The 14067-nt window shown below is 39.9% G+C and overlaps 1 protein-coding gene across 11 annotated transcripts in view; it reads left to right on the top strand.

The window, feature by feature from the left end:
• Nucleotides 1-14067, top strand: part of GRIP1 (glutamate receptor interacting protein 1) — a gene marked incomplete at both ends in the record, with an annotated part of 692303 nt that overhangs the window by 512873 nt on the left and 165363 nt on the right. For all 11 annotated transcript variants that reach the window (XM_082849388.1, XM_082849396.1, XM_082849394.1 and 8 more), the window contains 2 exons: nucleotides 8174-8309; nucleotides 10642-10787. In XM_082849388.1, coding sequence (XP_082705514.1) covers nucleotides 8174-8309; nucleotides 10642-10787 — 282 coding nt within the window. The remainder of the gene's footprint in view (nucleotides 1-8173; nucleotides 8310-10641; nucleotides 10788-14067) is intronic.

Genomic DNA, 14067 nt, shown 5'->3' with positions numbered 1-14067 from the left:
GTGGTTGGGAGTCCGCCTGCCGATGCAGGGGACACGGGTTCGTGCCCCGGTCCGGGAGTATCCCACATGCCGCGGAGTGGCTGGGCCCGTGAGCCATGGCCGCTGAGCCTGCGCGTCCGGAGCCTGTGCTCCGCAACGGGAGAGGCCATAACAGTGAGAGGCCCGTGTACCGCAAAAAACAAACAAACAAACAATGACCAGTTCCCCACCTGCAAGGATTATCATCTGATTGAAATGGACCAGTTGCTTGAAGAGCACAAACTACCACAACTCACTGAACCTGAAATAGATCATTTGAATAGCCCTGTAACTATTGAGGGAAATGAATTTGTAATTTAAAAACTCCGAAAAGAAGAAATGTCCAGACCCAGATGGCTTCATTGAAAATTACACAAATATTTTAAAAAGAATAAACACCAACTCTACACAGTCTCTTCCAGAAAATAGAAGAGGAAAGGATGTGTTTCTCAGTTCATTTTATGAAGCTAGTATTATTACCCTGATACCCAAACCGAAGAAAGAAAAAAAGAAATCTACAGATGATATCCCTCATGCATATAGATGCACAAAAAGTCCTTAACAAAATATTAGCAAATAAAATTCAGCAATGTATAAAAAGAATTATATACCATAAGCAAGTGGAGTTTATTTTAGGAATGCAAGATTGGATCGATATTAGAAGATCAATCAGTGTAATCCACTACATTTTCAGACTAAAGAAGAAAAATCACATCATCATAGGCAAAATTCAAACTCATGATAAAAACTCAGAAAAATAAGAATAGAGGGGAATTTCCTCAAATTGATAATCTACAAAAAACCTACAGGTAACATAATACCTGATGAAACACTGAATGCTTTTCCCTTAAGATAGGGAAGAAAGCAAGGATATCCATTCTCACCACTCTTATTCAACATAGTACTGGAAGTTCTAGCCTGTGCTTTAGGCAAAAAAAGGGAAATAAAAGGCATATAGATTGGAAACAAATAAAAACTGTCCTTTCTTGCAGGTGGCATGATCGTCTACATAGAAAACCCTAAGGAATCTACAAAAAAAAAACTTCCTAGAACTGTTAAGTGAGTTCAGTGAGGCCACAATATATGAGACAAATATACAGAAATCAATTGTATCTCTGTATACTAGCAATGGACACGTGTACATCGAAATTAATAATACAGTACCATTTGCAGTTGTTCTCCGCAAAATGAAATACTTTGGTGTAAAACCAGCAAAACATGTATAGGGCTTGTATGCTGAAAACTACAAAATGCTGATGAAAGAAATCGAAGAAGTTTCTACATAATTTGAAGAGATATATTATGTTTATGGATTGGAAGACTCAACATAGTAAAGATGTCTATTCTTTCCAAATTGACATACAGCTTTAATCCAAATCCTATCAAAATACCCACAAAAGTTTCTATAGATATAGACAAGATTATTCTAATATTTATATGGAAAGGCAAAGGAACCAAAAGAGCTGAAACAATTTAAAAAAAAAAAAACAATGAAATAGGAGTAATTGGCCTACCCAATTTCAAGACTTATATAGATATAGTAATGAAGACTGCATGGTATCTGTGAAGAGACGGATACATCAGTAGAACAGAATAGAGAACCCAGAAACAGACTGATTTTGACAAGGTGCAAAAGCAATTCAGTGGAGAAAAGACAGACTATTCAAAAAATAGTGCTGGAGCAGTTGGACACCCATCCCCCTCTTCCTCCCCCCCAAAATTATGTGAAACTTGACTAAGTCTCACATCTTATGTAAAAAATTAACTTAAAATGGATAACAAGACTTAAATGCAAACTATAATATTATAGAACTTTTCGAAACTGTAGAAGAAACATGGGAGAAATTTTCCAGGATCTAAGGCTCAGCAAAGAGTTCTTAGATTTGACAACAGCATAATCCATAAAAAAAAGAGATCGATCAATTGGACTTAAATGTTTGCTCTGCAGAAGACCTTGTTAGGAGGATGAAAAGAAAATCTACAGACTGGGAGAAAATATTTGCAAACCACATATTCAAACAGGGGACTAGTATCTAGAATATATGAGGAACTCAAAACTCAACAGTAAAAAAGCAAACAATCTAATTAGAAAATGGGCAGAAGACATGAAAAGACATTTCACCAAAGAGGGTTTGAAAATGACAAATAAGTACACACAAAAAAATGTTAAACATTTCCCATTAGAGAAATGGCTCAAAGTACCCAAGAATTAAAACCATAATTAGATATCACTAACACACATATCAGTATGGCTAAAATAAAAACAATGACAGTCAAGTACTGGCAAGGATGCAGAGAAACTGGATCATTCACCCGCTGGTGGGAATGTAAAATGGTACCGCTACCTTGGAAAACAATTTGACAGTTTATTAGAAAACTAAATATGCAACTACTGTATGACCTAGCACTTGTACTTCTGGGCATTTATCCCTGATAAGTGAATACTTATGTTCACACAAAAACTTATTCATGAATGTTTATCGCAACTTTATTCGTAGTAGCCCCAAACTGAAAACAACCAAAATGTCCTTCAACAGGTAAATGGTGACACAAACTTTTGTATATCTATACCATGGAATACCACTCAGCAAGGAAAAGGAGCTCTTGCCACACACAACTTGGATAAATCACCAGAAAATTATCCTGAGTGTGAAGAGTCGACCATAAAGCGTTCACACTGTGTGACTGCATTTATTTAACATTCTTAAAATGACAAAGTTATAAACACAGAGAATGGGGTAAGGGTTGCCTGGAGTTTAAAGAAGGGGTTGGGGCAGGAGGGTAGTGGGTGATTTATAAAGGATAACACGAGGGATCCTTGTGGTGATGGAAATCTTCTGTATCTTGACTGCATCAAGGTCAATATCCTACTTGTACCATTGTATTACAGTTCTGCAAAATGTTACCATAGGGGAAAGACAAGGTAAAGGGAACTAGGGGGTCTCTCTGTATTATCTCTTACAACTGCATGGGAATCTTACAATTAATATTCAATTAAGTTATCTCACAAGTAAAAGTTGCATTAAAAAAATTGCCCATCGGGCTTCCCTGGTGGCGCAGTGGTTGGGAGTCCACCTGCCAATGCAGGGGACACGAGTTCGTGCCCCGGTCCGGGAGGATCCCATGTGCCGCGGAGCAGCTGGGCCTGTGAGGCGTGGCTGCTGAGCCTGTGCGTCTGGAGCCTGTGCTCCGCAACGGGAGAGGCCACAACAGTGAGAGGCCCGCGTACCACAAAAAAAAAAAAAAAAAAATTGCCCATCGATTGGGGGTGGTATTCTGATTGACTTGGTCTGGGGTGGGCTCACACATTGAAAATTTTCAAAGCTCTCCAGGTGATTCTAAAATGCAGCCAGAACTGAGAAAGTGCAAATTGAACTGATGGACTTGCACTCCCCAGAACCTATGTAATCATCTACCATTTCTTGTTCCTCTGCCTTTAATACCTCGCCGCTCTATTTGCTGAGCTGAGGCCTTCTTTATGACCTAGCTCAGGAATAACTCTGAGGAACTGTCCAGAGCACGACTTGCCCAGTCTGATGATGGATCCTCCCAGGTTGCACCATGGTGGCCCTTTCTTTACTCTAGTCATAGCTCTTATCACTCTTTGTTGTAATCATCACTTTTTGTCTGTCTCCCCGCTTTCAGCAACTGTTGTTACAATTGTTCACTTTGTAATTCCCTGATCATTTAGCCCCTGAATTTTAGGGACCTTCCAAAAATTAAAGGTAACTCCCCTTTCCTACTCTAAGCCTAATTATACTTTTTAAATAATCAATGAAGCAAGAACTTCTAGATACCAAAAGTTTCACAGAACAAAATAAGGTTATTATGCTGTACCTTGATTCTATGCAAAACATTACAATCTTAGTATTACAAAGCACTAAGGTGTTCTAATATGGCTTCTGAATACCCTATGCCTATGATACGTGTTTTCTTTTCATTCTTTCTTGCTTTTGTACATCTAAATAGATCCGGACTCTGACCAATGTTTGGGAGGCAGACACAGAGGCTTTGCCAACCTCCCCACTCTAGGCCCCTGCTTCCGGGGTGTCTGGTTAATTTTTTTATCTCTCTCAGGGTGGTATAGCATCCAGTCGTAGTTCATCACCTCGTTCAGGGAGGCTTCCTGGGCAGTCTCTTCCTGTTCTTTCATAGCAACATTAAACTGTCAGCTGGTAGACTTTAGGAATATAATTTTTCGCAGAATCTTTGCAAGGATACATGTTCCATTTTTGCAATAATAGAAAATATAACTGTGCCCTCCAAATCCTAGTGGCATTTTTTACTGATATTGTGAACTTTATAGATTAATTTAGGGAGAATTGTCATATTTTTACACTGGGCTATGAGCCCACTGGAATATCAGTTCCTAGATGACAGGGATTTTCTCTGTTTGGTTGAGTTCTACCTCCGAAGTCTAGAACAGTGCCTGGCACATAGTAAGTGCTAAGTTTTTATTGAATGAATGAATGGGATGCCTTTTCATTTGTTCTGGTTTTATATCCCTCAGAAGTTTTCTTCATAGAGATCTTATATATTTTTCATTAATTTTTTTTCTTAGAGATTTTAGTTTTTGGCTATTGTAAATGGTTTTTTTTTTCTTCCGTGATTAACTTCTAACTAGTTGTTGTTTGTTTATAAAAGGCTATGGTTTTCTACATATTAATTTTTTAACCATCTATGTTATGGAATTTTCTTATTTGTTTGCAAGAATTTTTCATACTTCTCTTGTTTTTTGCCAGGTATCATTGTTACTTTTCTTAAAACTTTCTGGAGTTCGGTAATTAAGAGGATTGAATTTCAAGACCAAATTAAAACAGCAGACAACTAAATCTCATTCTATCAGTGAGATTCTTGTTGGTTGAGTGTGTGCTGGTACAGATGTAAACCTGCAATTTCTTTTCGAAGATAATTAAATATGGTGATTAAGGAAACCGTCAAATCCAGAACCGTCTCATTCCTTGCCAGTTGGGTATCATCTGTTCCCTGTGTTGCTTGCTAATTTGGAGAGACTGCAGTCTTTACTACAGAATCCTCTTAATTTGGGGAGGGATATTTGTAATTTAAATCACAAAGAAATAAACTGTCAATATATATTGATTTTCCCAAGTTCCACTGTTTAACTGCGAGCTTTTTCCAGTAAGCCTTGATATACAAGCGAACTTATGCAAATGAATGCATCTGTCTTCATTTCTCCTTGCCATTAGATCATTATGCAAGCATTAAACACCAGAAAAGACATAAAATGAGTGATTAGTCTAGTGGAGAGCGCAGGTTAGCAGAAAGCCAACGCCAGAAACACGTTCTTCCCTCTCCAAACTGCTTCTTTTCTCCTTTCTTCAGAAACGCCCATAAATGATTTAGTCAATCTTTTAGGGACTAGAGCTGCTTATTGGCAGTTAACATTCTTGTGATTCGGCACATTTTCTTGCAACAATATTCTATCTTTACTCCTGAGTTTTGCCTAATTTAGATTCTGCCATAGGTCTGTTCTTCTCCACTAATCCTGATTGATAAGTACAGACAGATTAGACAGAAGATAAAATTGTGAAATAGATGTTGCATTTGGAACAGCAAGTTTTCATTTTACATTGTTGCCAGGACCATCTCCTCTGTGGCCGCCTTCCCCACAACCAACACTGTGGCATGGTGCTCTATGACTCATTTGCCTCTGTGACTGGGCTTTAAGCATCTCTGACTTTTTCCGTCTTTGAGTTTTATCGTCTGACTCATAGTAAGCACTCAATAAATGCTTGAATCAATGAATACACAAATTACTCAGTTAACTGGTACATTAATATTTTCTTTCTTTCGTGTTTTTAAACTAGCTCTTGGGGAAAGATTTGGAATATTTTTAAACAACAGGGTAATTGACTATTACCAGTTTAAAAAGTAGCCCAGATGGATTTGTATTTTAACAGAGATCAAATCAAACTAATTGAATTTAGCCTTTCTAGCTTTTCAGGATTCAGCCAGGGACCTGGGAAGGACCTGGTTCCTTCTGGAGGAAACTGCATTGTCCACGTCCCATAAGGCTGCACTTATGTCCTGGTATCCCATTCTATTCAGGAAGCACACTCCTGAAAACCAGAGTACAAATGAAATTCGTACTAATTGAAACTTATTTCTCACTTGTCTGTTACTACTATTTGATAGTTGCTTCTTTGTGCATTTCTGATTGACCTTTAAGACAGGCCCTTAAAAACCCAGGCTCCCAACTCCTTAAGTAAAGCTCTATAATCAAGTGCTTAAACATACAGGGTCAATCTACATATTTAAAGAAAATGCAAATAATTTGTTGGGTAAAATTGTTGTATACATTATGTCTCTGTAATATGGAAAGTCATCATCCATTATGTAATTTTCATTCCTTTAGTTATTAACCTTATTTTTAAAATAATTTATGCCTAGCCTTCTGCCAAGGAGGACTGATGGGGTTGTTTGTTAAATTGACCTCTTCAACCATCAGTTGGGCCTATGTATGTCTTTATGGGATATATAGAGGGTTGTTCTGTTCTGTGTTAAGAGAGCTTAGGTAAAATGCGCACTGTGGTGGACTTTTGTTACAAATGCTCCTGGTAAATCATGTAACGGGCCCTGTGCTTTTATGGACTTGACAAGAATTTTGCTTCTTGAATGTCTATCTTTATTTGGTCTCTCATTCAAAATTTGGTAAATGAAGCTGACATCACTCACACTCACTGACTCTTCCTTGGCTTCTATTTTAAAGAGCAGTAACAACTCCTGTATACAGTGTCATGAAACTGCCATGAGAAAGGAAGTATGCAGGGCTGCTTAGGTCACAGGATCCGGCAATCTTGAAAGTCCTGCCTAGACTGATTATTACATCGAAATCAGTGGCCTGTCCCTCTTGCCTCCTTTCCCCAAGTACTCTGTTCTCCTCACGAGATCAGATGAGAGATTATTTCTTTCCCTAACATGATTTGATTTTTTTATCAACTAATGGGATAGTAGACCAGCAGCCACAATTTAAAAACCTTTATGATAAGCATTCATAAATTTTGAAATTATAATTAACTCTGTCATGTGTAATAAAGGGCAGAAGTGTGTAAGTAATCTTTTCGGTTTTTTGACTTTGAAAAAGAAAGTCTGTTCTTCAGTTTTAATATGAGTGTCTCTGATGTCCTAGACTTTGAAAAAGGAAGTCTGTTCTTGAATTTTAATGAGTGTCTCTGATGTCCTAGAAGTTCATAACCCCTGAAATTCATAACCTGATTCAAGAGGAGTTGGAAAACTGTCCAGTTTCCCCATCCCCACCCAGAAAGTGTATGCAGTGAGGGGGATAACGTAACAGAGAATTGTAAAACAATGTTTATCATAGTTAGCCTCTGGATAGATAAATACTGACGCATTTTTATTTCTGAAAGCAAGGATAGTCTTAAAGTTTTCTTTCTGTAGTGCCTAAAATCAAAAGATGTGGGTTCCCCCTTGGTGCGTAGACATTATCCCCACAAGATCAGTGAGATTTTAAAATTTCGAAAGCAGAGAATGGGGGGTTAACAGAAGTTCCCTGGGGATTCTGAGGACCAACCCTGCTTTAACATACTGTGACACATTTTGTAAGAAATGATGTAAGTCATAACATGAAGCTATTGTACTTTGTTTTCTGAAAGACAAAAAAAAAAGTCAATAATATTTTTCTTGAACCTGTAGAAAGCTCTCCTCTTGTGTCACCTGGTTTCCTCAGCAAAAATGTATCGGGAACTTGGAGTCTGCACTATATGCTTTTGTATCATTGTTTAAAATTCCGTTCTAGCCCCTTGTCTTACGACTCTCAATTGTTCCCTTTGGAATTACAAGGAGAGACACCAGAGAAAGTCACTTCAGAATGACAGGAAACAAAGGGCAAATATTATCCTTGTACATAAGCCATGTCAGACTATTGTGAATCTAGAGCGAACTACCCCACTGGTACCCATTTTAATAACCTGTAATGGAATATCTGCTCCACTTTACCTGTATGCTCATCTTTATGAGATACTCTGCAAGTTGCAATGGAAAAGAGACCGCAGATCTTTTCCCACAAAAGAAAAAGTGCAAAGAGTTTATGGGGAGGAGTCACTTCACCACCCACAAAAACAACCCCTTGTGCTTCTACTGTCATTTACTAAACCAGATGCTTTTCTTTTAACAGAGGAATTCAAGGGCTCCACCGTGGTTGAACTGATGAAGAAGGAAGGCACTACCCTCGGGCTGACGGTTTCCGGTGGAATTGACAAGGACGGCAAGCCAAGAGTATCTAATCTGCGGCAGGGAGGAATTGCTGCTAGGTAACTGCATTGTGTGGAAACGTAGAAAAAGGAATGCAGGATGTAATTAATTCAAACGTTAAAGCTCCATCAGAAAAGGTCACTAGTAAACAAACGACACTGCTATCTACGGGGCAGAAGCATAGGGGGGCACGTTTCAGAAGCATGGCTTTTCTGGCCTGTGTCAGAATCACCAGGGAGCTCTCATGTCTTCTCAGGAGCAGCCAGGCTCTCCTGAGATTTTAATTTTAAAGTGTCTGTATGGATCTAGTCCTCAGATTGCCACTGAACAGCAGACAGGCTGCAGTGGGAGTGAGATGGTCCGATCATCTAATGGGGAACAGATGACGCATATGCTGTGGATAAGGGGAAGCTGCCACAGAGGGATATGACAAGCCTAGAAAATGAGGGAGGCCCAACTCCAGGTTTCTAAGTACCAATTTTGCTTCTCCTGCATATTCTCAACTTTTCTACTTGTGAGATTTTCCTTTCGTTAAGACAAAGAGGTGGTTTCCAAAAGGACAGAAGGCTTGGGTGAGGAGGTCTCCTTTTGTCCTTGTTCTGATGAACTGCAGATTGCACTGCGTCTTGCTGACAGCAGAACGTCTTGGGTGCTGGCCAGCGGTAGGTTTGCTTGGCAGACAAATTCTAAATCTACCTCAGAAAGAGGGGGTGGAATGCCCAGGTTTCATTCAAAGTGAGGTTAATGTCCCTTAAATCCTGGACACCAATATTTGTGTCCACATAAGCACAAATTAAGTTTTAGAGTTCTTAACTTATAAAGTGTCACCGGAAATAGTGATTACTTTCCATGACAACCTGTTGGTACAGTTTATAAGCTCAATCCAGTTGATTGCTCCATGATCTGGGGAATTGTTTGTAAAACAGGCTGATGTCAACACTAGCACCTTAGTCTCCTTCCTTCGGGTTTTTTTTCTCTTTTTTTTTTTGCATTTTTATTTTTTTTGTGATTGAAGGACAGTTGATTTACAATGTTGTGTTAACTTCTGCTGTACCACAGATTCAGTGATACATATATACATTCTTTCTTATGTTCTTTTCCTTTATGATTTTTAAGAGATTTCTTTCCACATCATAGCCTCCTTTAACTTTTAACAGTCGTGGCCAATCCATGATGCTAGGACTTCCTCTGTCTCCAGGGCTTCTGTATATGCAGCCCCTAGAGCAAGTGTGATTGGCAGGGGAGAGGGTAAGAATGTGGTTTTCACATGTATTGATGCTATAATTAAATGTAGCGCTGTGCCAGTTATGTTGAGCATTATCGATCACCAAATATTTATTCTTTAAGCCACTACCATTTAACAGGTAGTAAACCAAAATAAGTAAAGATAAGATCCCTGCCCTAGGAGGGTTTATAATCTATTGGGGGAAATAAGGTATAAAAAACATGAAAAGTTTGGGAGCAATAATCGCATTGCATAATAGGAAAAAGCAACAACTTAAGGGTTGTCACAGAGCATTAGGCAATTAAGTTGCCGAATAAGTGTCAGTCAGTAAACCTGAGTTAAGAGTGACAACACGTACTGCTGGCTAGAACAGATGACGGAGGCTTCGAAGGAAGAATGATTGGAGCTGGGTTTATGTAAAACAAATGAACTTGGTATTTTTCTCTGGGGAGAAAATATTATTGAATTAAGTCCTATCATAGTTCTTTCTGCCTGCTCTTGGTTTAAAAGCAGAGTTTGACTAAAAGCCCCAGAGTAGCCAAGGTTCTATTACGATGGTGAAGAGAGGAGAAGGTCACTGAAAGCCAGTACTTTCGTTGCACTTTCTTCTTCACCGATACTTTTTTTTATGAGTCCCGCTATAAGCAATAAATAGCAAAATAAGCTCACCCTCTGGTTGGCCCTGGACACACTCCCAGTGAAGATACCAAAAGTGGTGAAATGTCCAAAAGGCAGGCAGCAAAAATGAGAGGGAATGAGAAGAAAGGGAAAATTCTAGTGTGTCCAGGATCTGGATAATCTGCCCCAAGAGCACCACCTCTTTATGGGCAGAGCAACTAAAGATAACTTTCTCTTTATTTTGTTTTATGGTGCTCCTTAAAAGTAAAAGAGGTAGAGGGTTAGGAAGAAATTGGAGACAGCAGCAGACCCGGTACAGGACTTCCGAAGTGTGCAGTCAGCGTGAGAAGAGGGATCCACTGAGTCCCTCTCATCCACCCTCCGCTGCTCACCTGCTCTTAGGAACCAGCCACATCCTAGGAGCCAGGACTCGAGCTGCGTCGGCATCCTGGGCTTGCGTGCTTATCCATGATGGGGAAGAGGGAAGTATGGTCAGACTGGCCTGTGGAAAGGAGGGGTCCACTGAGGTGACGTTCTCTGTTCTGCAGAAGTGATCAGCTGGATGTGGGTGACTATATCAAAGCAGTGAATGGCATCAACCTGGCCAAATTCCGCCACGATGAGATCATCAGCTTGCTGAAGAATGTCGGGGAAAGAGTGGTTCTTGAAGTTGAGTATGAGCTGCCGCCAGTCTGTAAGTCATCACAAGCCAGGGGCAGAACGGCTGCACCACGTTTTGGCCTAAAACTATTGGTTCCTATCTTTTTCTCTTTTGCCATCATTGTCTTATTACAGGAATGGTAGAGTATAGTTTCTTCATATTTAAAACTTATTTGAATTGCTATAGCCTACTCAGGAAGAATGTAAAAGAGCATAAATAATGATGAAATTATCTAGGACTCATATTTCATTAAGGCCATCTGTGAACACCATAATTGTACTTAAGCTATTTTAATGAACTGTCCACATATTTATAAATTCTGTGCATTAAGTTCCATCCAGGCTTTGTACTTAGTGACTAAGTTTAGGAAAAGCATGTTTAACGTGATTTCTATTGATTCTTCTATAGTTATGTTCATTTCTGAAGCATGAAAATAGAATCAGAATACATTGTTAAGTAATAATAATAGACATAATAAAAGCGCAGCCAACATATTTTGAGAGCTTACTAAATGTCCAGCATTATAAGGAGCCCCTTTTATTGGTTCACTTAAATCCTCACCACAAAGAAAGCATAGCAGAGCTGAATTTTGATGTCAAATAGCCAGTTAAGGGCTTCCCTGGCGGCGCAGTGGTTGAGAGTCCGCCTGCCGATGCAGGGGACCCGGGTTCGTGCCCCGGTCCGGGAGGATCCCATGTGCCGCGGAGCGGCTGGGCCCGTGAGGCGTGGCCGCTGAGCCTGTGCGTCCGGAGCCTGTGCTCCGCAACGGGAGAGGCCACAGCAGTGAGGGGCCTGCGTACCGCAAAAAAAAAAAATAATAATAACCAGTTAAATCCCAGCTCCAACTTTACTAGCTACGTGCCTTTGAGAAAGTTACTTAAGCTTCTTGTGTTTCAGTTTGCACATCTGAAAACTGGGGATGATATTAGGAATCTATGGTATTACTCACAGATCTGTTATGAGGATTAAATGAGTTAGGTTTTGTATAGCATTTAGGACAGTGCCCGACACTATAAAAGTTTTTGTTAAATAATAAATATATAAATCAATCAAAACTGTAAGATAGGCATTATTTTCATTATTATTCTCATTTTACAGAGACTTAAGTTAGATATCTTTCCCAAATTAGTAGGCATCAAAGTCAGCTCTTTGCTTTTCTGTACTACTGAGAACTCAGACTGATTATTACCAACCGATAATAATTCATTTGTTTAGAAATGACTTATTGGCATTACTGTGTTCCAGTCCCCACAAAGTACATCGGTGGAATTTATATTCTAGCAGGCGAAGACAGGTATTAAAATAAAACCACAGTAAATAAGTTAATGAAAATTGACCCTTAAACAACAAGGCGGTTAGGGGTGCCAGCCCTCTGCGCAGTTGAAAATCAATGCATAACTTATAGTTGGCCCTCCATATATGTGGTTCCTCCGAAACCGAGGTTCTTCCATATTTGCAGATTCAACCAGCCAGGTATAGGGCAGTACTGTGGTGTTTACTATGGAAAAAAATCCACATATACATGGACCCATGCAGGTCAAACACATGTTGTTCAAGGGTCAGCTGTGTGTCGTACGAATGTTATGGGTCATGAATGCTGTGGGAAAAAGAAAATAAGCAAGGAGCGGGGTTGGGAGCACCAGGCTGGGGATGGGATTGCAATTTAAATAGAGTGGTTAGGGACAGCTTCATTGAGAAAGTGACATTACTCAGCGACTTGAAGGAGGTGAGGAAGTTAGCTGTATGGATTTCTGGGGGAAAAGAGTTCCAGAAAGAAGGAAAAGCCGGTGCTAAGATCAAAAGCAGGAACACATCTGGCATTGTTCTAGAAACATTAAGAAGGGCGGTGTGCTGGAGCAGAGTAAGCATGCAGAGAAGTGGGGGGAGGTGGTCTGAAGTGTAAAGGATAGGAGTGTCTGTGTAGGCCATTGGAGGGGCCTTAAGTTCTGCTCTGAATGATGCAGGAAGGCATTGTATGATTTGGGACAGAGGAGTGACATGATCTGATGTATGTTTTCAAAGGCTCCTCTAGCTGCTGTGTGGAGAATAGACTGCAGGGACGAGGGTAGAAGTTTGGAGGACTATTGCAGTGATTCAGATAAAAGATGGTGGTGGAGATGGTGACGAGCCCTCATATCCCTCGTCTATTTTGAAGATAGAGCCAACAGGATTTCCTGATGAATTTCATGTGGGTTGTGCAGAAAGAGAGGAGTGAAGGCCCACAGCGGGTTTTGAGTCTGAGTAACTGGAAGGATGGAGTTGCCGTTAACGGGGTTGGGTAAGAATGCAGGCAGAGCTGACTTGCGAGGAGAAGATCAGTAGTTTGTTGTTTGAGATGCTACAGTTAAGGGGCCTATTTGCCACGCTGAGAGAAAATGTTAAGACGAGAGCTGGAGATACGGTTTGGCGTTTGGGAGAAAGATCTGGACTGGAAATGTGAATTTAAGAGGAATGGGACTATAGACGGTGTTTGAAGCTTTGGGACCAGATGACAGCACTCAGAGAGTGAGTGTACATACCAATCATAAGTTCTTATTCTTAACCTAAAATCTAACACTGAAAATCTAATGGTGATTTTACAACAAAATCCATTGGAATCTGCGTTCTGAAACCTTGCTACAATGTTTTTTCATTTTCATTAAGAGCAGGCAGTAAAACAGAGTGTTGAGAGCTTGGGCTGTGTCACTAGTTAAATGTCAGTTTTGTCCCTTTCTAGCTTTGTGACTTTGGGCATTTTATTTAAGTTCTCTGAGCCGTAGGTTTCTCAGCTATAAAACAACTATAATGGATGTAGAATTTTTGTAAGAATTCAAGGCTATAATCCTGTAAAGTATTTAGATCGTAAGCACATACTCACTAAGCTATAGTGCATCTTAGCCACTGTTACCATTATCATTATTACTACTACTACTGCTACTACACTGAAAGTACTGTGTTTTCTTGAACTGAAAGTCAGTTTGCTTTGAAATCACTGTCTTAAACCACTGCTAAGGAGTTAAGAGGAGTCAAATATCTAGAGCTAATGCTCTTTGATTAAGCATTTGTATTCTCGTGGGTAGATGAATATCCATAAAACACAACCTCTTCCTAAGAGGAACTCTTAGTGTAGCTCTCAGGGTGAGGCCAGTAGTGGAGATATGCTGAGTATTATCCAGCAAACCCAGATAATCCAGAGCTGGGCATTTCGGGGTAGATTTGAAGGAGTTTACGTAGGTCCAGTAGGAAGACGAACATTCCAGGCACAGGACACGGCAAGGAGGTAAGAAGATAGTCCAGTACGGAGGTTGAACTGCAAACGGTTTGGAGTTGCTGG

Source organism: Leucopleurus acutus, assembly GCF_964270905.1.
Source record: "Leucopleurus acutus genome assembly, chromosome: 11".
NCBI lineage: Eukaryota > Metazoa > Chordata > Mammalia > Artiodactyla > Delphinidae > Leucopleurus > Leucopleurus acutus.
Note: the sequence above shows the minus strand (reverse complement) of the source record. Positions and strands in the feature narration are given on the sequence as shown.